At 52.0% G+C, this 25,190-nt stretch overlaps 1 protein-coding gene across 1 annotated transcript; it reads right to left on the bottom strand.

Moving 5' to 3' along the window:
- Positions 1-5,789: 5,789 nt before the first annotated feature.
- Positions 5,790-9,281, bottom strand: GIMAP4 (GTPase, IMAP family member 4; the record flags this gene model as incomplete). Its single annotated transcript, XM_084230707.1, has 2 exons — positions 5,790-6,715; positions 9,242-9,281. The coding sequence occupies 2 exons, from the start codon at positions 9,279-9,281 to the stop codon at positions 5,790-5,792; spliced, it is 966 nt and encodes a 321-aa protein (XP_084086833.1).
- Between the last annotated feature and the right edge of the window lie 15,909 nt (positions 9,282-25,190).

The following is a 25,190-nucleotide window of genomic DNA, read 5'->3' as shown; positions in this document are numbered from 1 at the left end:
AGCCCACACACTCAGGCCTGACACCTGTCTCTCCTCAGGCCTCCTGCCTCCCGGCCTTAGAAAACAAAGACCTTTTCAGCCCTGCCTCAGCCCCTTCCCTTCCCCCTTCCTGGTGGGGAAAAGGCACGAGTGGGTGAGTGTCTCAGGTGTGAGTCCCCCAGGGAGGTATCTGGGGCGAGTATGGAGGGAGGCAGAGAGGAGAGGGCCTGCAAGGGGAGCAGATGAATGACCTGAACATCCTGGGGAGCACCGCCTGGTTGATGGGGAGCACCCTGCAGCGTGGGTGTCTGTCAGAGGAGGCTCCCGTGGACAGGACTCAGCAGAGGTGCGGAGGGAACAGGAGGGAGCAAGTAGGGCCTGCTCGGGCTCTGGTCTGCTGGTGCCCTCGGACTGCAGGTGGAGGCTGACCCACCCCTGATGCAGCTCAGTTTCCTGGGGTCCAGACGCGCATGGGGAGCCTGACCTTCAGGGTGCAATGATGAGAGGAAAGGAGGGAACATGCTTCCCGCTCACTCCTCCTTGGCTTTCTTCAAGCACAAGTTCTCTTGCCATGTTTTTTTTGGGGGGGAGAGTGGAGGTGGGGTGACGACTGGTGAATAAACTGGAGTCCCAGGACACAGCCTCAGGCCTGGCCCACCCTCGCCTGCTGACCAGAGATCCTACACCTCAGACCCCTCACCTCAGGCCTTCAGCTGACCGCCAGGCCACCCTCAGGCCCCAGAGCAGTGGACTCCTACAAAAGACTAAGAAAAATTTTCTTTTGCTAAAAGCCTCGAAAAAATCTGAAGGCCGCACGCAGACTTGTCTTGGTGTATTCTTAAGAGAGCCGCCGTCTCACGACAGCCAGAACCACGCATTTCACCAGCAAGCCACTTCCCAGTGAACTGTATTCGGGTTTCATATCTTTGTCAAATCCTTGTCAGGATGTTTGACTCTTGTTCCTGTTTTCTGCTGTTCTGCTCCTGTGAATAAAGCAGTGATGGGATGACTGCCGTGTGGACTCTGCTGTGGTTGGCTGATTCCCCCTCAGCCTTCCTCTCATATGCCCTTTGCTTCCCTTGGGCCTTTCCTGTTTATGTGACAGGTAAATCACTCGTTTCATTTTCAAAAAAGAATCTGACTGGTGTTGGCAGTGGGAATTCTCTAGCGTTTACACATGATTTTATGAGGAATTGGCAAATACTTCAAGGTTAAGTGAATCAAGGTCACCTTGTGTCTAAATGGACGCACTCAAGGTCAGCGCTAGTGAAATAAAGCTAAAATCATCTGCATTTCCATTAGGGTAAGAAGGCAGGTGTCCTTCATCAGGTGTTACTGTTTTAGCTTTAGTTGTTAATTAATATCAAAATAGGTCATACAGACATGTGACCAATGACACCCATCCAATCACTCTAAAGGCAAGTCGCAAAACATGTCATTTATTAAAAATTTGAAAGGAATTTTCTGTGTTTATATCAAAATGGTGCTTTCAGTCCTTACTATAAGACTCAGAGAAGTCGCTTCCCCCAACATTTCAGGAGGAGAGATCGGTGCTGCTACCAGCCCCAGGCTCTGGAGAATGGGGAAGGCCCATTCCAGGCTTCCGGAAACCCCACAGTCTGGGTGCTGCCAGTAGGAGGGTGGACTGAGGTGCAGTGAGGAGGGAGGGTTGTCTTGGTCAAAGCTGTCAACAGTTCTACTGAACTTTAAAATGGATGAACTTTTAATATCTATTGTTAGTGAATTTTAAAATGTCTATTTTAGAAAAATCATCTCTACTCTGGAGCAAAGCAGGAGAGCCAGGGATTTGGGGTGTTTTAAGAGCAAGTGAGTGCAAGGTTGTTTGCTCCTTGCTGGGTCAAAACAACTCTTAGCAGTCAGAGGAAGGTTTCTGACTCCCAATCCCCCTGGAATAGCATTAATGAATGACATAGAAAACACAAAGTAGTAATTTCAAAACTACTGTTTTGAATGTCCTGGGAAGTACCAAGTACAGGCAGATATAGAGGGAACTTGACTCTGGAGGTGGTGGGAGGACCTTGCTGTCATGTGTGTGTCTTTTCCACTGAAGATGTTTCCCATTTGCTGACACAAGAGTCATCCCTCAAGCAGAAATTTACAGTGACCCGTGAGTAAGAGGACGGAGTTCTGGGGCAGCCAGGACATTTTGCAAATGATGGGGAACTCTTGAAAGAAAAAAGCCACAGAATGGGAGAAAGGCCATTGGAAATTCTGCGTATAACCACACTTTAAATCACAGACTGACCTATGAACTCTGATCTCCAAAGTGATCAGGAGAGAATTTTCTGGAAGGATGAAATAACTGCTTTCTTAGGTCAGAGAGGTCAGCTGTTGCCCACAGTAGCAACAGAAACTCCATTCCAGCACATAAGAGGGCGGTAAACTTGGAAATTTCGACTGAAATACCAAAGGGGTCACACTTGAGGACTCAGAACCACATCAGGTCTAAGGAATTTGCGTTAAAGGAAGAGCAAACTTGCAGTGCCTTGTGAGTGACATGTCAATACAGGCCTTCCCAAGGTCATCGTGTTCTGCCAGTAACTGAAGTGCTGCTGGAACAAATTCAACATTCTTCAGGAGATAACAGGATGCAGAGTCTCGACAGTACCCGGCGCACTATTATTTATTCTTCTCTAAATAAGGATACAAAGCCATGCAGTTTCTCTCTGTGTGTTTCTATTACACAATTTTTGGTATATCTGTTTTCATGATCATTCAGTTTAAAATACTTTGTTTTCTTTGTGATGTCCTTGTTTACTTTCGAATTAGAAGTGTGTATTTAATTTCCAAATACTTGAGTAATTTCTAGGAAATGCAGTTTGCGCTGGGGGAGGTGCCTGCCCAGAGGCTGCTGAGCATGGGGAATCCAGCTGGCGCCCTGAAACACTGATTTTTAAATTTTAGTTCATTATAATTGGCTTTAGTTTTCCATTAAAAATGGGAAGCAACATAGGATTTTTTACCTCAAAACACGGCTTTACTGTTTAGGTAGAAACACACTACCTGCTGTATCACATATTTGCCGCATTAAAGGAGGAGAATGTATTTTGAATTTCTACTCTTCTACCGACCCGCCAGAGAGCGGGCAGGGTCGGGGCTGCCTCAGGCTGAAGGAGCTGTTTTACACGCGGATGTAATGCTTTCAGGTGACTATTTGCACAGACAGCATGAGTTAGAATGGCCCTCCCCACACTGACATCAGTAATTAAGTGTAAATAGTGATAATTATTCATAACAAAATTACGTTAATTTTAGCTGAAATATGGACCATTTGTAACTTTAAGACAAAGGCAATAACCGATGTGAAAGTGACTGGAGGTGTAGTTTGCGCAAGGGAAGAGAGACGGGCAGAGAGAGGCGGGAAGAGCACGCATCACAGCAACAAAGGCAGTGGGTTTGCTGCGGTCAGGAGACAGAGAGAAGAGCTGGTAGAGACACAACAGCAAACCCAGGGAGTCTGCAATGTCATTTCCTCTCAACAAGCAAAACCTCTGACAAGCCTCATCACCTGGAGCCAGAATTAAAGGTCCAACAAAATATTCTAAACAAGGGTGAATAAGATCTGAGCTTGTGACTTGGCTCCTGGGCCCCTGGCTGTCCCCTCTGACTGGGCAGGAGGGGTGGGTGCTTGTTCAGTGCAGGTCAGGGCATCTCCAGGCCTCCTCGCCACCAGCACGGAGGGTCGACCGCCCGGGTGTGAGGACACTGGGAGCCCGGCATCCATCAGACCACTTCCTGCTATTGTTTCCACATTTCAAAACAGGAAACACACTGAAGACAGTGTCCTCTCCCCTGACCTGCGGGGACCAGGCAGGGCCTGTCCTGGTTCCTTGTTTCCCTCCACAGGCGGCCAGAGTCCTCTCCCTGGCAGCCAGCAGCTGCCTTGGGGTCCATCCACAGAGCTCACAGGCCTCAGGCTGTGACTGTCTGCGCCAAGCTCAGTGCAAGGAGAAGCCGAGGACACTGACCTGGCCTCTGGCCCCTGACACGGTCTCCACCGCATCTTTATCAGGAGGCTCCCGACGTGTGGCGCCCATGTGTGACGAGATCTTATTTGATGTGTTTTTTGATCTGCAGTTTCCGTCAGGATCCAGGAGGGGAAAGCGTCCTTTGGATCAGCTGGGAGCCCGAGGGTCAGTGGACTCACCTTGACCATTACGAGAGCATTTCCACCTTTCTCCTTCCAGCGCAGGGGTTTGCTCTGTGGAGGCCTCTCTGAAGGGGCTGGTTCAGCAGCAAGCTAGTTGGGAACTTGCTCTGGTAGCAGAATCTCCTGTTGCACGTGTCCACTTCATCGAAACTTTGTAGTTTAATAAGATTCCCGGGTGGCTCTGATGGCTACTGCCTCAGAGAATACTGAGAAACAAACATCAGCCTCCAATGTTTAAAAAAAAAAAAAAATTTTGTGAAAAGATGCCAACTGTGTATGACTGGGAATTTCCCCAGAATGGGTTGTCTATTCTCCATCACTTGGGTTTTGGGGAAATACAGAAGAGGTGTGGCCTTATTTTGGGCAACCTGGCTTGGGGCCCAGAGAAGCCATTTTCAAGATGGCAGAGCAGGGAGAGCTGACAGGGTCTCTGGGGGCCACCAGAGCACGTGTGGGGACATGGGGTGAGCTGGGGAACCCCTAGGAGCACCCAGGGGAACAACAGGGAAGGAGTAGGGGCTACAGTTCTGTCCCCCGAATGTGAAAGGATTTGCTACACCACAGCATCCTCAGCATGTTGGTTAACTATAATGTCTATCAGAACACAGTGAGGAAATCCAGGGGAGTGGGGTCCCTGCTGACAGAGGAGGTGACAGTGGCTCAAACCCTCCGGGGAAGAGGAGCCGGAAAGACGAGGGCAGGTCCAGTCCACACCACACTAGAGATTTTAGCACAACATGAAACTCATCACCGTGTTCTTACACACAGCGTGGCGACTCCCAAGAAAACCAGACGGCCACTGTGCACCAAATGGGAGAATACAGCTTTATTATCATAGCTATTAACAAACACTCATGGGTAGGCAGGCCTGAGCCGAGGACCCAGGTCAGCCAGAAACCAGGGATGGGGTCCTGGGGGGACCGGGAGGGGAGGCCGTTACAAAGAGAGCAGAGAGCTGGGTGCTCAGCAAGTGAGCTTTGCTGAAGTGGGTGAAGTGTGTCCGCAAATACATCTACAATGATTGTTCTGTCATCTGCTGCATCTCTGCCCTTCTCTTTTCATGGCATTTCATGTAATCAAGTACTAAAAAATCTAATTTCCAGACAGAGCTTTGTTCTCCAATGGGAAGGAGGTGAGAAATGATTGAGTCCTGTAAAATGTAACTAAACATGTTTACGTTCATTCAGAGGGATCTATACAGTCCTCAGCCATAAAACTGACTCTGCAAATGCTTAACCTTTCTATAACCCACATGGGTGAGGTGACGGGGTCTGGAAGGTACAAATAAGGGCGGAGAAACCCTGGCAAGATCATCTCCCCGTGAGAAGACTCTGGAGAAAGGTGTGTTTGGGGGTAAGGAGAGAAAGCTCGGGGTCACCACCTTTGGTCCCTGCATCCTTTGCTCTGCGTCTCAGGGAGAAATCGCACGGCAGCACCATCACTATCTTCTGCTCCGAGTTTCCCAAACTGAGAACTTGCATGTCCTGCAAATCAGTGAAACATTTGCCAGTTGCCACCGTGAGCTTGGCTGTGTCCCATGGTGCTGCGAGCAGAGGAACGGGGAGTGTGTGACTGTGGGGAGTGAATTCTACGGGGCACGGTCTCCCAGAAAGTAGACACATTTCCATCACGCTTTCTGTTACTTGAACAGACGTGAGAAAACCAGACATGCAACATCCAGCGCTTTCAAGATCACATCAAGTATCCCTCTCTGATTCTCCACTTCACGCCTGGCATTTTGCTGCTTGGCCTGGTAGACAGACTCCTTCTCTGCCAACTTCTGCTCCATCTGCGCCCTGCTCTCTCGCTGCTCCAGCTGGCTCTTCAGCTTTCTGATCCTCTCCTCATACTCCTGCCTTATCTGCGCTTTCTCCCTCTCCATCTCTGCCCTGTAGTGCTCTTGCCTCACCAGGGTTTGCCTCTGAATCTCCTCCTCCGCCCTCTGGAATAGATCGTTGCTGTAGTAACCCCCTCCGTTCTGCGTCACCACGTGCTGGACCAGGGCCAGCAGCTGGACCCTCTGGGCATCCAGCTCAGCCCCCGTCGCCCTGTTGTTGAACAGACAGTAGCGATCGCTGAACCTGCCCACCAGCTCCCGAATGACGTCTGTGGCTCCCTTTAAGTAGTCACGGAACTCAATGTCCTCCAGGTCGTCTTTTCGGGTGAACAGGAGGATCATGTGTCTCCTCGCTGTGTCCCCAAACATGCTCATCATCTTCTCCGTGGCCTTGTGCTCCTCAGGCGTGTAGCGGCCCAACGGGACCACCAGGAGCAGCGCGTGGGGCCCCGGGGAGCTCAGCAGGAGGCAGCGGGTGATCTCCTTGCTGGTGTCAGCATCGAGCACCTCCGTGTCAAAGATGCCAGGCGTGTCCACCACCACCACTTCTCCCCCGTGCCAGGGGCTGCTCTCTCTCTGGCAGGACGTGGTGACGGATTTTGCAGCGAGGCTGGAATAAAACGCCTTCCTCCCGAGGATGCTGTTCCCCGTGGCGCTTTTCCCTGCTCCAGTCTTACCCAGTAAGACCAGTCTCAGCTGTGACTCTCTGGGGTCTTGGTGTCCAAGGCCTGGGACAGGAGGGGACAAAAGCCACAGTGTCGGGGAGGCCAGAGCGTCTCCACTGCAGAGTCCTGTTGGGCGCCCACCACTGCCCATGGGGTGCTGCCCCAGGGGCCTCTGCTGCACAGGCGGCCATGCACAGCCCCGCCCTGGCGCTCCTCTAGGGGTTTGATCAAGAGCTTATCAGGGAAACAAAACAGTTAAAGAAGAGCCCTGTGTGCTGCCGGTGCAGCTGTTCACATAGGGAATGTAGGAAGCAGCACAGGCGCTGACTCAGGGCATCCTGGGGTTGATTCCACCTGCAACTCCCTCCCTCCCCCGCCCCATTTATAGTCAACATGGAACTGTCCTTCCTGGCAAGATCAGTCTGGCCCACACTCCCTTGCGAGCAGCACGGAGATGCCCTCAGGAAAGACACACTGCATCCCAATGCATGCCCTCAGGGATGATGAGCCACAGGACAATGAAACTCCTTGTGTTTAGAGTTAATGATCTACATCGTGGCAATAAGAAGAGGCGATTTTAGAAATATCAGCCAAGATCTAGATCTATTATTTTAAAGTACGAGCTGAAACATTATAGTCATGAAATACTGACAAATGTGGGGTTTAGTATAACGTGCCTTGACACATGACAAACGGGGGAACTCACATTATATGAATCAGTACCGTTGTCCCCTCTTTGGTTCGCAGGGGAATATCCATCCCCTTCCTGGGAAATTGAATGATCACATCAGAGCTGCGGTGTCGGCAGCTGAGCCCGTGTCCAGAGAACGGGGCCTGAGACTGAAAACCGACCCTCTCCAGCTCCTCCTCGTCTCAGTGACCCTCTCAGTCTCTGTGAAGTGTGTGTGATGTGGAAATCTCTCGGGACTGCTCGGGGCACACAGCACCCGCGCGAGGCCACTGCCAACCCAGATGCGCGGGTCTGTATGGGGGTGCCCCCGGCAGCGCGCCCCTGAGCGAGACGGGCCCTGCACGAGGCTCCTCTGTGGAAGCTGCTGTCTCCACGGTGACGTCCACACTCACACCCGTGCCACCAGCACCATAGACCCGCTACCAGCTCCACTTTGCCTTAGAGACACCGTCACCCTCGTCCAGGTCATCGGACCAGAGATGTGGGTCACACTTGCTTCTTCGCTTCCCTTTTCTCGCCTCGTTTCCCTGGTCGGCTGGTTCTTTTGGCTAAAGCTGCAAATTTCACTTTTCTCCATCTTGAAACCCTCATTCCAATCCAGGCTCCCCCCCACGCCCCCAGCCTCCTGACCGGCCTCTGCTTCCACCCGTCCCTTCAGTCTGCTCAGTAGCTTGGGGTAAAATTTTACAAATATCAGTCATGGGGGAAAATTGTGGAACTTGCTCTGGCTGCAAAATCCTATAGTTAATCCCCTTCCTCTACACTTGATGGTGACGCTTTTGCTAATTGAGGGATGAACAAACCGCCCTTGGTGCTCCCCAGTTAGACACCCAGAGTCCTGGGGTGAGGGGTCAGTTTCCCGGAGAGGAGGTCCCGACCCCGCAGGGCTAAGGGGGCCTCCGGGGGCTGGGGTGTGGGTTCAGAGCCCCCCTCTGTCCTCACAGGCCGTCTGCAGGGGACCCTGCGGGGGAGGCCCGCCCTGGAGAGGGAGCGAGTCGAGGGGAGACCCGGCCCGGGCTCAGCGCCATCGCGGCTCCTGGCCCAGGGGGCAGCGCGGGGTGCGCCAGGGGCAGCCCTCGTCACCCAGGCTCTATGCAGCGGCCCCGTGGGGTGGCCTGAGCCCCGCGGGAGCTGAGCTGCTCCAGGCGACCCCGGAGGGCGGGAGCCGCACGAGCCCGTGACGCAACACGTGGGGGTCCCCCGTGACCGTGACGCGGTGTCCCCGCCCCCCCCCCCCCCCCCCCGCGCGGCCTTCCCGGGGCTCCCGGACCCCGCCTCGCCTGAGGAGCCGGCCGCGGGAGGGAGGACTCAGCCCCACCCGGCCGCCCCGGCCCAGCCCCAGCCGCGCCCCCGGCTCCCCCCCCCCCCCCCCCCCGTCCCTGCCCCGGAGCCCCGCCCGCGCCAGCCCACGGGGTACCCCTGGCCCCGCCCGAGCCCCGCTGCCCGCGAACTGGCCGCCGGCCCGAGGGGAGCGCAGCGGAGGGGGCGGCCCCGGGGAGACTCGGGACGCCCGACCCGGGGGTGGACTCGGGCGGGACAGGCCGAGGGCTCGGGCCGGGCGTCTGCGGGGCTGGAGGGGCCGGGAGCGGGCGCGGGGCGGACAGAGGGGCCGTCCCGTCCCGCCGGGCTCCTCTGTCCTCTGCGGCCCGGGGACGGGCTGGGCAGCCGCAGGGAGCCCCCCGCCCCCCTCCCGCTGCGGGACACACACAGGAGCAGGCAGGGAGCCCCCCAAACCCATGGCCCCCCCTGCAGGGGACGCGCCCCGGGGAGGAGAGGGGGTGGCGGGTCAGGGCGTGGGAGGAGCAGGACAGTGCGGGGGGGGGGGGGGGGGGGGAGGCCGGAGCGAGGCTGAGTCCAGGGGACCCCCGAGCCGGCCTGGGGAGCTGAGCCCCTCTCACCTGCGCTGGCGCTGGGGTCGCTGTGGAGGGGGGCCGCCATGGCAGCTGGGGTCCTGCAGAGGAAGGAGACGGTGTCACGGGCGGGGGTGGGGGGGGGTCTCTGGAACCTTCCACAGGTGCCGAGAGCTGCTGGTTTTCCCAGGCGCTTCCTCTGGAATTCTAAACTGCTGCTCACGCCCCATTCTCGTCTCATTTCTGGGGTTTCCTTTTTCTTACACAAACATCCAGCCTCCAGTGCCCCGTGCTCTGGGGCTGCCCCCACCCCGCTCTGTGCATTCAGAGTCCTGACGGGGGTGTCACGGGCAGTCAGTAGCTGACACCTCCCCAGACCCCAAACTGCAACCCACCCAGATCTGCATTTTGGCGTTTGTGGGCGTCTCCACAGAATCAGACCATGCTGCACCCGAGCTCCCCCAGCCTGTCACCGCAGAGTCCCGGTTCCCGTGAATGGCATCTCTAGTCAGCCAGCGGTTTTGCAGAACCTGGGGTCCTCTGTACCTCCTGTTCCTCAGCTGCTCCCCAGTCCCTCTGCAAATCCTGCTGATTCTACTTGCAGGTACTGCAGATGATCCAGTTCCCTGCAGCTTCGTGTTAACCTAATGGATGGTCACTTGTTAACAATGGAGCTGATGGCTGACTTTTTTTGCTTTAGTCAGATCATTTTTCATGTCATACTTGGGGTCTTTTCCTGTTTAAAATTATTACTGTTTAGATTTATGGTCAACTAATCTTTGACAAAGGAGCAAAGACTATGCATTGGAGCAAAGAAAGTTTGTTCAATAAATGGTGCTGGGAAAACTGGGTCGCTACATGCAAAAGAATGAAGCTTGACCACCACCTCACACCATACACAAAAATCAACTCAAAATGGATTAAAGAACTAGACATAAGACCTGAAACCATAAAATATATAGAAGGAAATATAGGCGAAACACTACGTGATTTGCACATCAAAGACATCTTTACAGACACATCACCCAAAGCAGTGATAGTGAAGGCAAAGATAAACAGCTGGGACTACATCAAATTAAAGAGCTTTTGCACAGCAAAAGAGACAATAACAAAAACAAAGAGAAACCCCACCAACTGGGAGAACATTTTTGCACCCAACACTAATGATAAAGGACTGATCACAAAAGTCTGCAAAGAGCTGATGAGACTCAACAACAACAAAGAAAATAATCCAGTCAAAAAATGGGCAGAAGAGCTTAAAAGAAACTTCTCTGAAGAGGAAATGCAAATGGCCAACAGGCATATGAAAAAATGTTCAACATCACTTGTCATCAGGGAAATGCAAATCAAAACTACCATGAGATACCATCTCACACCAGTGAGAATGGCACATATTAAAAAAACTAGCAACAACAAATGTTGGCGAGGGTGTGGAGAAAAAGGAACTCTTCTGCACTGTTGGTGGGAGTGCAAACTGGTCCAACCACTGTGGAGAGCTGTGTGGAGATTTCTGGACCTACTAAACATAGAGCTACCATATGACCCAGCAATTCCACTCCTAGGTATTTACCCAAAGGACACAGAAACATCAATTCCAAAGAACACCTGCACCCCTATGTTTATAGCAGCACTATTTACAATATCTAAGCTTTGGAAACAGCCCAAATGCCCAAAAATAGATGACTGGATCAAGAAGATGTGGTACATATATACCATGGAATATTACTCAGCATTCAAAAAAGATAAACACATGCAATTTGCTGCAACATGGATGGCGCTGGAAGGGATCATGCTCAGCGAAATAAGCCAAAAAGAAAAAGAAAAATACCGGATGGTCTCACTCATAGCAGGAATCTAGAAAACTTAAATAAGGGACCAGGAAAATGAATAACTATAAGAAAGTGAAAATCAAAATCAACAAAAAACTATGAACCAGAGACACTTTTAGGGGGGCGGGGGCGGGAGGGGAGGGATTGGGGTCAGAATGGGGGGCTGCAATTGTATGGGGAATATAACAATAAAATTTATAAAAAAAAAAAAAGTAAAAAAAAAAAAAAAGAAAAAAAAAAAGAAAAAAAAAATAAAATTATTACTGTTTTTGCAACTAATTTACCATCCTTGGCATAGCCCAGAAAGCCTCCTGAGCCATCAGTGTCTCTCTTTAAGAGGCTTCAGCCATCCTGCCCCCCTCAACCTTCCCGAGTCCTCTACCCTCCATCCACCTGGCACCTTTGTGGCCCGTGCCCTCTTCTTGGGAAATCCCAGGCCATCTAGTGCCCAGAGCCCAGCTCCCACTTCTCCACCGAGTGTTCTCCAGCCCCTCTCCCCAAGCCGGTCACCCCCAACAGCACAGCTTAGGTGAGGTCACCTCCAATTGCTCTGCTCGCTCAGGGCTCAGGTGCAGTGGGGTTTACAACAGGGAGACCTCGTCTGTGCCCCGCTGTCTCCCCCTAGAGTGATGATTTGTGATTGCAGGACCCCCTGGGTCTGGTATTTCCTGTGCCCCCCAGGAACAGGTGCGCTCTGGACAGAGACCGGTTCTCAGTCAGCGCTTGCTAAGTAAGCAAACTGCTTAAGCATCGTCCCCCTAACTCTGCCTCCCTCTGAAGGGCCTTCTGCCCAGCCCACGCGGGACCTGTGGAGAAAATGACCCTTCCCTTATTCACCAGTAGAGAGTGTTCTAGAAACACGGTACCACATTTTTTTGCTACCCGCAACCTTTTGAAAGCATTTAGAAGGACTTTGGCTGAGCTGACCGCCCAGGGCCGGCTGAGCGTGCTGGCGTGGAGGGGCGGCTCAGTGATGGCAGCACCGAGCCCAATCTGACACGCTGTCAGATGCAGAGAAGCGCTTTTGAAAAAAGGGTTTTCTCTTTATCCCTCAAGGAGAGAGAGGAGGAAACAGCTTCCTGTGAACAGAGGAGAGAAATCACAGACTCTAAAATATCAGTTCTGGCTGAACAGAGGAGAGAAATCACAGACTCTAAAATATCAGTTCTGGCACAATCTGCCGCAGGTGGTTGGGGCTCTCTCCGGCCCCGGGGCTCTCTCTGCAGTCTCCACGCCGCCGCGTCCACCCTCACTCAGAGCTGGGCAGAGACCCCTGCGCTGGAGGCCGAGCCTCCCCTCTGCCTGGAGACCAAGCAGGCTGTGCCCCGGCCTCTCCTGGCTGCAGTCACAGGGCTGCGGTCCCTCCTCCCGCTCCTGGGGTCCCTCTTCTCCCACTGCTGGGGTCCCCCTCCTCCATTCTCAATGCACTAGTAAGGAACCGTCCCTGAGGAGGCAGATTCCCAAGGGCAGCTCTGGCCGGCAGCACAGGGGTGCCACAGCTCTGGCCCTGACCCTGTGCTCCCGGGGTGCACTGGAGCTGGGCTGTGCTGCTCCACCTCTGGCGTGAGCTCCCACCCGCCCCCGGAGCTCATGGTGTCCACTCGGCCATCTCTCCCTGCAAGCTTCGTTTATTTAGAAATTCTGTGGGTTAGGAACTGGCCCGTACATTTTCAGGAGTCTCCTCTGATCGGTCACCCCTGGAAGAGGCAGTAACTCACAGGACTCGTCCTTGGGAAGAGAGACAGCTTAAACTCAGCCCAACAGGGAACAGGAGCCAAGGAGGGGCACACCCTGAGAGCAGGTTTCTCCGGAGGTTGCCGACACCCACCCGGGGCGAAGTACCCAATTCACAGTCACCCACTTCCTCCCCATCAACACCCCACTCCCCTACCTGGAAAATCTGGGCTCGGCTCCCTTCGAATTTTCTGGCCACTGCTCAGCCAGGATGTCAAGAACGTGGAGGAAGTAGAAGTGAGGGCGGAGCCGTCAAAGCTCGCTCCGAGGAGACCTGCCCCTGGTCATCGGCAGCGCCGCCCGAGCCTCTGCACGGAAGGGCTGTACCAGGTCAGGGCAGCGCCGCAGTGGCGAGAGTGGCTGGGAAATGAAACACTGATTAAGGATAAAGTGCACCCGTCCCTTCAGCCTGGCAGCTAGTGTTCTAGACCACGAAGGACACTACAGAAAGGAGCCAAGCGTGGGTCATGCTGGAAAATTCTGGAAGAAACTTTCGGGTCGGTGCCAGAGTCACCAATTAATCGATGGCCCTGGGTCCCTGGACACGCTTCTCAGGTCTGGCCCCACACCTGCACCCAGGGCTTCAGGCCGGTTTCAGGGCAGGCCGGTCCCTCCCTGCTCCTTCCTTGAGGGATGTGGGAGAGACAGGGCTGCTGCTTTCAGGCTGCTTGCATCTTTGGAATGATGTGTTGGAAGCATGAGGTTAGTTAGGACGGGTCCAAACTCACTCCAAGGACGGGTCCAAACTCACTCCAAGAGACCTTAACTAGGTCCAAACCTAGTTAAGCCCACTAGGTACTTGGTACTGGGTGGTACCTGGTACCAGATGGTATGAGGACCATCAGGAATAGTTGACCCTGATCTGTGACACCGCCTGCCACGGGGAGGGGCTCTGTGAATGTTGTCATGGGGTCCCAGTTCCCTGGAGACTCGGGTCTCATTATGAAAGGGTCTGATTTACCGTTATGACCCTTCATCTGGAAATAAAATTCAATCTGGAATTTTATAGCACTGTAGTAATTACGCAAACTGCTAACAGCTCTCAAGCTAGATAAGCGCAGACGCCCATTTCTCTGGGGTAGCGTGTGGTCGGTTTTGTTATGTAAGCACAGGCTAAGCTCCCTGTGCTGGGGAAATACAGTATCATCAATCATGCACTAGCGATGAGGAAAACAATATTCCAGAACAGAGGAACCTACGTTACAAGGTCGGCTCAGCCCCTGAGTGCGACAGGCGAGTGCAGCCAGGCCAGAGAGGAGGCAGGAAGAGAAGCTTCGTGTGGTCCTGAGGGAGGTAGAGAGGGAAGGGCCGGCTCCATTGTGTCTCAGTTAAGCCCACTAGGAGGTTTGTGTGAGTCCATATTCATCATGGGGAGCCGGTCGATGTAAAACATAGTCACTATGTTAAGTTCTAATGCACTCACTCATTCCTCAGGTTTCTTCATTTGCATACAGGGGTCCCTGCTGGTAGGAAAGTCCCCTGTTCTGGCTGACATTAGTGGTGACACCCAGGTCTGGGTTAAGTGCTTTCACATGACCCATGATAGAGTGGACTTTTGTACATTAAAGGCTCATATAAGTAGTAACAAGTAGTCAAAAATATTCATCATCTGTGATACATTTAAAAATTGGAAAAGGAACATCAAAATGAAAATCTGGTCAAGAAAATGAGGGAAGCACTACAAAGAGAAATCATTGAAATAGAAAAAGAAGAACAATAAAGAAAAATTGAAATCTAAAACGAAATGGGGCCTCCTTAGTGGCGCAAGGGGTTATGATGCAACCTATGAAGCTATCCGCATCCACTACAGCCCGATTTCGATCCCCGCCCAGGGAGCTACCCACATGGCGCAGCAGACCTTTCCTGGCTCGCCTACTGCTCCCCTCAGCAGTGGATTTCAGTCAATCCACCTGTTCTCTTCCCCACTTTGTCTCTGGTGAATCCTCTTACCCCCCACACCTCTGGCCTATGCCCCACCTCTTGTATGCATAAATAGATAATCTTTTAAAAAATAAATAAATAAAAATAAAATAAAACTAAATGGTTGATGATGTCAATAAAATGGACAAATCCCTATCAAAGTGAATAAAGAAAATGTGTAAAGATGGTCAGATTACACTCATAAGAGTGGAAGTGGGGGGCCTCCCCGGTGGCACAGCGGTTGAGCGCTGGGTTGCGAAGCTGCCCGCTGCCTCTGCAGCGCCGGTTCGATCCCCGGCTGCTCCCCGGCCACCGGGCGAGGGTCCCACATGGCGCGCAGACCTCTCCTGCCGCCCGCTGCTCCCCTCAGCAGTGTACCTCGGTCCTTCTGCCTGCTCTGCTCCCCGCTCTGGCTCTGGTGAATTCTTTCACCCTCCCGCGCTTCTGACTGAACCCAGTGCTTGTATAAATAAATAAAATAAATCTTTAAAAAAAAAAAAAAAGAGTGGAAGTGGGAACACCACTGCAGACCTCACACATTAAAAGCAACAGTGACTGAAATAGACTGAAATAGAAATTCTTCTTCATGGCAGAAGAATTTGATTATTTAAATGAAATAGATTTTTACAGACACAATTTAGCAAAAGCTGATGCAAGAAGAAATAGCAGATTTGAAAGCCAATATCAAACCAAAAATTAAATTTAAGTCATTCCCAGAAAAAACTCCAGGGCAAAATGAAATCAGTGCTGAATTCATTGAATATGTGAGGAATAGATCGGCTGGGTCAGATGTGAGCTCCTGGGTGGGCTGCAGACACCAGGGGGGCAGCAGGATGTGCTGGCGGCTGCTCAGGACTGGACTCAGCTTCTAGGGATCCCCCTCCCTGCACCGCCAGTGCTCAAGTATCAGGTCAGGTGCTCAATTTTCATTGAGCCAACTTTGCAACTGAACTAGAGGGAGAGAATGAGGATACTGGAAATGCATCAATCTCCTGGCCAGAAGAATGTGCTGTGATTCATGGCGTTTGTTAACACAGTAGTAATTCCCTATGTGGACACTATATTCTCCCAGTCCTGAGCCACCAGGGAAGCCAGATTGATCAACTGCATAAAAACACCAATATGCTTGTTAACCTGATTCACCCTTTCTGGCATAAATCAAAATATATACTATTTTAAAATTTTCCCCAGAACACTAGTGATGGACTTCACTGGAGAGTCCTTGATGCTGGCTACGGCTCCTGGATGGGGGACGCTGATGGGTGTGTTTGTGCCTTGGTCAGGAGAGCAGAGCTGGACATTCTGCTTCCATGGTGTTCAATCTCTCTTTCCCTCCAATTCCATTCCTGCCACCCAGAGGACACTGACGGGAGCCAGATCATGCAGTCAGAAATGGCTAGTGGGTCACCAGCCAAGGATGGAAATGTGGGTGCTGAGGAGACTCAGAGGCAGACAGGCTGGCCCCACCTCAAGAGGCCACCGGCCCTTCCCTGAGATATCTCAGGTTGGACCAGCCCCACCTGGCTCCTCTAACTGTGCTCCGGTCCTGGCACCTGGAGATCAGGAGAAAGGCCTGACCTTTCTGCCCTCAACCCCAGGCATTGCTAAAATGCTGACCTTAGACTAGTGAGACTGTGTTGGCCTGCTAATCCTAAGTGGCCTGTTTGGCCACCATTTTTGTCACCTGCAGTAATGCATCCCTGTACAAGGTCAGAACTGCCTGGTTAATCAGTCATAGGAGCCCAACCTTACAAGGTCCCTTTCAAATCAACCAGGAGAAGAAAGCTTGCTCACCCTGGGAAGGGTGTGCATCACGAGGTATGACCGGGAACACCCGGGTGGCTGAGGACCGATGTATGACAAGTCACCCCAGAAGCTGATCAGCGGACACCTTGTTGATGAGATCGGAACCATGGCCTGGGGTCTGGGGTCTGGTTCTGAAGACAACACTTGGTCATCAAGCAGATGAGAATTATCTGGTCAGCAGGCTCACGTCCCCCTGAAGCCCTAGATGACAAAATCACGTTCTTTAGTCTCACCCATCTTTCCCTCTTTGTCCTCCGACCCCATGTAACTGACGCTGTATGATTAGTCTGTCAATAAAAGGGCCAGGGTCTTGCTCGTTCAGCAGCATCCTGCATTGTGAAGCCTGCTCCATGATTCCTGCTTAGCAGTGTGATGTTGCCGACACAACAAGACAGTTCAGTCCCGTCTCCAAGGAAGTGACCTGGAATGTGACCCCAACGGGTCTGCTGAGCAGCCCCCACAGCCCACCCTCCCAATGGAAAAGCTGAGGAGAGTGGTGTGACTGTCCCCTTGGAGAAGACATGGTGCCTGAGTCACACACCCCACCCTCTTACTGAAAAGGGGCTGCAGTCAGGGTCCCTGGATACTCAGAACCATGTCATGATGGATGGGCCCTCTGGTGAGAACGGTGACCCCGCGAGAAGTTACCAAACCTCCTCATGAGGTGGTTTCTCCTGCTGTTCTGCCCTGGCACTGGCAATTCTGCTCCTCTGCCAGAGCCGGCCCCAACACCTACAGGGGCTTCTGTCCTCCACTCCCTTTTCCCGCCACCAGGGAGGCTATGGCCCTTGAAGACAGAAAGAGCATTGAGCAGCCTGTTGAAGATTAACCTACAATCAGTGTCTCAAGGGCAGATTCTGACACTTGGCCTGAGATAGGCCTAAGGAATAAGTGTTGCAGGGCCAGACTATCACAAGGGCCAGACTGTCGCTAATCTAATCGCAAGATTAATCTGCAGGATAGTGTTACAAGGGCAGATGTCACGCTGGCTGACCATTAACCCAACCAAGTGCTGCAGGGACACTCGCTCAGTGGTTCCTCAGAAGTATGGGTGTGGCCTGGCGGGTGCCCAGGCCTGTCAGGGGAGAAGCTGAGATTGGACAGCCCAGACATTCCTACCTTGGGGACCCGCCTACCTTCAGCATGATGAGGTGGTTTCTCTTGTTCTGTGTGAGGCCCAGAGTCCCGGCCTGTAAAGCCCCCTCAGAGTCTCAGAGTCTCAGAGTCTCAGAGTCGGGGCAGCCCTGAGGGTCAGCGGGTCTGGGAACCTGGTGGCAGCACAGACCTTCGGGCTCCCCATCCCCCGCCGCCAGAGACAGTATTTAAGGGACTTTTGGAGGCACTGATGGGTGCTAAAGCTTCTCAAAATATTGAAAAAACTTTATTAATCAGCTTCAGCTATTGAAAAAGCAATAGAATTTTATGGAAAAATATCACCTGTGTGCCTGGGTAATTTCTTTATATGGTTGTCTGTTGTCTGTCACTTCTCCAAGTCACATGACATGGCCCAGCTTTCATCTTGTAGGCACTAACTACTCATGCAGTGGAGGTTCAGGCAAAGAGGGATGGAGCTCACCACCTAAGCGGGACCTATGAACCCCTCTTCCATATAAGGGAAACGAGTCACAGACACATGCAGGAGAATTCAGAGATTAGCTTCTGTCCTGTGTTTTCTCTCCAGGTCAGAAAAGGGGGTAATTTTGTTCCAGCCACTCCCTGGAGAAGACACAAAGAAATGTGAAATCCCTTACTCATGGACTAGAAGAATAAATATCTTTTATGGCCATATGACTTAAAGCAATCTAAAGATTCAATGCAATACCTATCAAAACCCCAATGACTTTTTTCAAGGAAATGGAACAAGCAATTATAAAATTTATATGGAATCACAAAATATATACGGAACCACAGAAATTTTATGGACCACAAACCCAAATAACTACAGAAATCCTGCAAGAAAAGGAAAAGCAAAAAAAAAAAAAAAAAAAAAAAGGAGCTATCACACTTCCTGACTTCATACTTTATTACATAACAACAGTAATCAAAACAGTATGGTGCTGGAACAAAACACAAACTGAGACCAACCACACAGAACGGAAAGCCTCAAGATAAACCCACCCAATACAGAGAGTTAATCTTTGACAAAGGAGCTGTGACCACACAATTAATAGTCAGCCTCTTTAAAAATGGCGTTGGGAAACACAGAGAGGCCTCACAAGAAAATGAAACCAGATCTATACCTAGCTCCATATATGGAAATTAATTCAAAGTGGATTAAAGATCTGGATATAAAAAAGAAATTGTAAATTGCTTGAAAGAAAATAAAGGGGACACACTACAGGACTTTCACCATAAAGATGTGTAACCCAAAACATTCACAGGCAAAAAAATACAGTGGAATAAATCTTGAACTCAGTGAAAGAACTTAATGCTTGCAGGTGGGGGTGGGGATGGGGGACTGGGCAGAGGTAGGGAGGGAGGCAGAGGGGGTGAGGGCATTGGTGGTTTGGCTGAGGGTGAGTGGAATATATAATATGACACAGCAAAAATGTAACCCTCAAAATTTAAATAATAGTAACAGGCACCATGGTTTAGAAAGAATAGCTAAATCACAATAAAACAATGTAAATCCACATCTAGGATGACAAATTTAACATCTCACTCATTGCTAAAGTGAGCAGGTAAAAATCTAAATGGACACAGAGGATTTAAACAACATGCTTAATAAACCTAATCTGATGAGCACCTGTAAACTATTTCTTAACATTTCAGAGTCAGTTTTTCTCAAGAGTACAGGGAACATTTATTAATAGTGGTCTTTTATTTTAAGTTGCCAACTACTTTTTACTTAATTGATTTATTTTGAAGTGCCGTTGGTTTACATCCTTTCGAGCACCTTGGAAATGTAGGGCCTTCCTCCACAGGTGTGCTCCCCGGGGTGCGCTAAGTGACCTAGAGATTTCACAGGGTTGAAATAACATCCACCCTATTTCCTGGCCCTCCTGAAATTAAAATTAAATGTAAACTGCCGTGTTGTTGGCAATTGGAGAACATGATTTTATGACTCATAGATCAAAGAAGATAATAGAAATTGATAAATATTTAGAACTAGAGTGTAATTAAAACCCCGAGTTTCACAGTTCATGCGATACAGCTAAAGCAGTGATTAGAGCTTAAATTCTAGCTTTGAGTGTACATATTAGATAAACACAAGGAATAAAAAATAGCAGCAAATATGTATCAAAAGCAATAAGGAAATAGCGAGCTGCAAACTGGAAGATTGTTTGTAAATCATATATCTGAAGAAGAACTTCACATCTATTTAATAAACATATGATAAAATGCAGAAAAAGAACAGAGTTTCTGAAGAACAGATTTCATTAATAAAAAGACAAAAAGCCCAATTTAAAAATAGATAAAAATATGAATAAACACTTCGACGTATTACAAGACGAGTCTGGCCTGCATGCGGGTCGCCACACAGCCTGGAGGCCTTGCCACAGCCCGCAGCCGCCTCCTCAGGCCTTTCGAATCCCTCCCTGCCCGGCGCCAGCCCGGGCAGCCACGCATGGCCAGTGTCCCCTGGTGGGAGCGCGTGGGATGCATCCATTCAGGGCCGACACAGCAGACCTGGTGGAGCAGAAGATGGTGATGTCAGCACTAGGGTGATGACGTCACACCCACCACCCATGTGGGCAACTCAGAGACTTGTTGACTCCCAATCCCAGAGAAGGCACCGCAATTTTATAAAGGCTTAGATGATCCAGATGCCTTTCACAAGAGGGAGGGGAGAACTCCAGAGCCATTGCTCAGAGTCCAGGCTCCACGCTGTGGGTAGACAGGGCCGAGGGCTGCTCTCAGCAGGGGAGGCGCTGACCTGTGACCAGCCCCAGGAGCTCGCGCTGTTCTGGGCTCTGCACAGCGCTGGGGGAGAGACCGCGTCTCCAGAGCCTCCTGTGCCGGCTCAGGACCCCACAGTCTCTGGAGCCCCCGCGGAGCCTCTTGCCACCAGAAGCCGTGGGTGCAGTGGGTGCTCAGCGTGTTCAGGGGGCAGAGGACCAGGAGCAAACCCCACCAGCTCGACTCTGTGTCACCTGCAGTTGTTATAAATGACACACCTCCCCGGCCCCTCAAGCTGGGGAGTTTATCATCTCAGCGGGAGGAAACTGTTACCTGCCCACACCGGCCAGAGAACGAGGGTGACCCTGCCAGGGGCTCCCGTTGTCAGGAGGGGTTGTCCGCACAGCAACACCAGAGACTGGGTGGGTGTGTGAGTACAGCCAGAACAAAACCAGCAAATTCAGATAGAGTTCAAATTGGCCATACTCTATTCACAACACATATATTTAATTCAATTATTTTTGTTATATTCATATTCAATAAGGCAGCACCTCACATGGATGGGAAAGAGAGTGTGTTCATCACCAATGTGGAGGTGATGCCATGAACAATTAGACAATGAGAACCTCGCCTCTTTCTGGTGCCACGCCGATTCCAACAGGTTAGATACTGAGATGGCAAAAAATCCATTTAAATAATAGGAGAAGCGTGGATGCAGTCTTTGTAGCCTAGGAGTTAGGAAAATCTAAGATTTGAAATACAGAAGGTGGAAGACTCAGAATTTTCATTCCATAAAAATCTACACACCACCACCAGGTCAAAAAAAAATAGATACAAATGAACACACAAACGTCAGAAAAGGGGAAAATGTTCCCCCTCATATACAAAACACTGCAAAAGTAGAGAAAGAAAAGACTCACAACATGAGAGAAAATGGAACAAGAGGTATGACCAAGCAGTTCAAGCAAAAAGGGTAAGAGACCCTTGAGAATACATAAAAGATATTAAGGCTCACTCATAACCTATTATCAAAGCATAATAAAATAACTCAATAAATTAAATTAAAACGGCACAGAGGTGCTATTTCTCACCTACAACTTTGGCAGAAATCCAGGGGTTTGCCGCGCAGGCTGTTAGTACAGACAGGGAAACAGCGTCTCCCTAACATGGCCAGTGGGGGTGGGGAATATCCCCTACCCGCGGGGACAAACAGCAGTGTCTCCCCAAAGCGCATACGCCTATACCCTTTGGTCACCAGCCCCAGTGTTAGGATTTATCCCAAAGCTGGATGTTCTGGAAAACATACAGAATAAATACGCATGAGGCTATTCAACGGACACCATGTGCGATAGAAACCATCCGAGCTCAGCAGCCACAGCTCCCTCGGCGCCCATTGTGTCCTCACATCCTGTTCCCACACACGACATGAGGGTTCTGGGGCCTCCCTGATGGCCAAGGGGTTAAGCACCGCACTATGAAGCCATCCCAAGCCTCTGCAGCACAAGAACTGCAGCCTCTGCAGTCCAATCCCCAGCCGGCAAGGGAGCAACCCACGTCTCCGTGCTCCCCTCAGCAGTGTGTTTCAGTAGATCCGCCTGTTCTGCTCCCCACTCTGTCTCTGGTGAATCCTCTCATCCTCCTGCACCTCTGGCCTGTACCCCGGTTCTTGTATAAACTAATAAATATTTGAAAACAAAAACAAAATGAGGGTTCGCAGGTGAAAATGCTGGTTCCAGGCCTGGCCAGGGGGTGTCCAGGTCACCCCAGTGCACTGGTCACCCTGGAGTGCGAGGGTGGCGGCGAGGGCCACGGGGGCCATGGGGGACTCCCGGGCAGGGACGCGGCCGCGACAGCCCGCAGGGTCAGCAGCTCCAGGGCCATCGCCAGTGTCCAGAGGCTTCTGTTTCTGACAACATTATCCCCAAAAACACGGGTCGGGGGCAGAGGCGGAGCCTGTCACACTGAGCTCCACGAAAGGGGCGTCCAGGTCCCTGTGCCTCCCTAGCAGACCTGGAACACAGCCTCATGGGGGGCGGGCTCTGCTCTCAGGGTCACCCCAGCTACTTGGTGGAGAAAGTGACGCATTGGCCAGTCTGCTCAAGGCCCCGGGTCTGTCCCCCCAGACAGGGGTGGTGCTGGGGCACATGCGCCCCAAGTACAAACCCACACAGAGCTTGGGCTGGGGGGGCCGCAAGTGACCTCGAGGATGTAACAGCAAATGTCCTCTTGGACAAAAGCTGCCCCTTTCTGAGGAGACGTCCCAGGAAGAAACGAACATGAAACGAGGCGGTAGGTCCTGGGCCTGCAGGAGCTGCGGAGACTCCTGCACCCCTAGCTGTGCAGGCAGAGACCCCCGGGTGGCTGCGGAACCGGTGATGCTCTGGAGCCATTTGTTTCATTCACTCATGACGAGCAGCCCGTGGGGAAGCTAATTCTGTTTTTCCAGCTACTAACATTGGAAATCTGAGGTGACGTACAGCGCTGAGGAAAGTGCCCAGGTCGCCTGCTACAGGGGCTGGCAGAGGGGGTCACTTCAGTCCCTGTGACCCCACATCCACCCTGAGCCACTCACTCTCCCGCCTCCCCCTGGCTGCTTCTCGGGCCCAGGATTCCAAATGTGGGTGGCCTCACAGTAGAGACAGGCCAGGGCGGGGGGGCAGAGCCCACTCTCTCCCTGACGGGGAGCTGCAGCAAGCCGGGACTCAGGGCGGAGGGAGGAGGCTCCACTTACGTTGTCCCTTAGGGGGCCCACCCTCACCAGAGCACCCCGTCCTCACCCCACCTCACGCCCAGGGCCGCAGCTTCTCTCTGGGAAAGGCTGGCAGGACGCAGCAATAAGATTCTCCATTTCCCCCGTCACCGGTGACCGGGATGCCCCGGGAGCCCTCCCTCCCCATCCCCACCCTGGCCAGTGAGGTGGGAGGTGCAGGGACATGGTGCTGGTCAGTCCCGGCTCCTCTGACCCTGCACCCCCACCGCTCTGCAGCACTCTCCCTGCTGTGCTGCCAGCAAAGATCCCAGAATCTTCTCAGACCAGAACCCATCCCCATGCAGACACCCATATCTACCGGGGAGCCCCACAGCATGATCGCTCTGGTCCCCTTCTCAGCCACGCTCACCTGCTTTTGAACTAGTTGATGGTTTTTCAAGCTCACTCCAACAAAGCTGTCTGAGCTGGGATCTTCCTCTAACCGAGCAAAGAAAAGGACTGGCAACTTCTAAAGTCTCTGAGACAGGAAGTTCAGAATGGGTGGAGCCAGGGGAAGAAGTGTTTCCCTCCAAGAGTCAAAAATATGGTTCCATCATGTAGTGGGGGCTTCGCTTTTGCTACCCAGGAACCTTCTTCTCCATGTTCCTGCTAATGCACCAACATTTCCAAAGCAATCTTTGCTGTCTTGGGTTATAGCGTAGATCCCAGAGGGCGACGTAAGAATCTGAATCTTGCGCAGAAAGCCAGGCTCAGTGTCTGATCATCTTTCCAGAGCGGGAGGGACACTGAGCTAATTATGGTTGTTAATGACTTGGTGTGGAAGGGCCACACCAAGGAGACAGTTTTCTGACAGAAGCTACCTTGGTGATTTTCCCATTAGTTAATTGCTTCTCTGGGTTTGATGCTCCAGGGACTGGAATGTGCCCTAGAGGGGAGAGGGAAGTAGGCGGGATAGACAACAGGGAGGCTGGAAGGATAGAATTGGGGTCTGGAACAGGGACAGCCTTGGTGCCACTGCACGAGGAGGAGACCCCGACGCCTCAGCCCACTAGGCTGTCATCACAGAGTACACGCTCCCTGCTGTGCTGCCGGCAAAGAGCCCAGAATCTCCTCAGACCAGAACCCAGCCCCATGCAGACACCGATATCTACCAGGGATCCCCGCAGCATGATGATCGCCAACAGCTCACCTGACACCTCTGCCAACGAGGCTGTCATCACAGTGCCACAGGTTGGTGGCTGAGTCAGCAGAAATTTACCCCCCAGTTCTGGAGGCTGAGAAGCCCAAGCTCGGGGTGCCAGCGTGTCAGGTCCCCAGCAAGGGTGCTCCGTGGCTTGCGGGTGTCACGGTGAAAACAGCTGGTGGAGAGGAAGCGAGCTGCCGGCTAGTCTGACTAGAGCCCTAATCATGAGGACCCCATAAAATGTGCTTGGGAGCACTGCCTCTTCCCGTACTTGTTGGAAGGATTTTAAAAGGACGGTGTTAATTCATCACCTGCCAGGTGGACCTGGTCCTCTCAGCACAAGAGAGTTGGGGCTGCTCATGATCATTTCTTCTAAATTCTCAAAAGAATGTGGCTTCTAGCAACAATTTATATAGCACCAAATAAAACAGAAACTGTTCCTTGTAAGCAGATGCAGGAGATTAAAGCTCAGCATGCAGTCAGGGCTCCTGAGCTCTTGAGGGAAGCACCCCACTGGGGGCCTGAGAGTGGGTGTGAGACCACCTCTGCCTAAGGCCACCATACGGGCCACCCACACCCCCAGACCCAGCCGACACAAAGGGCTGTGTCCCCTCATAGGAGGAGGCTGCGGCCTTGAAAATAAGACAAAACAAGCTTCCATGCCTTTACCTAGACGGGCATCTGGGGGTGAGGGGTTCATCGGCCTCCCAGGACTATCAGCTCCCTCAAGTTATTTAGCAACAGTTCCCCCCTGTTACCCCACAGACACTGCCCACGGAATCCAGTGACCCCTCCCAGCAGCATCTCAGCGCTGCTGTCCCCCGCCCTGTGAGGTTTGGTCAGGACAGCAGTGGGAGGTTCTGAATCCACCACCGCCCAGATCTGCACCTTTGGGGAAAGCCCCTCACACACTGAGCCCCAAATCTCTACACGTTTCATGGGCACCATGGCCAAGGAACAGGACAGAGGACCAGG

Source organism: Talpa europaea (assembly GCF_964194135.1).
Source record: "Talpa europaea genome assembly, chromosome: 3".
Taxonomy (NCBI): domain Eukaryota; kingdom Metazoa; phylum Chordata; class Mammalia; order Eulipotyphla; family Talpidae; genus Talpa; species Talpa europaea.
The sequence above is the reverse complement of the archived record's forward strand: the minus strand, read 5'-3'. Positions and strand labels throughout refer to the sequence as shown.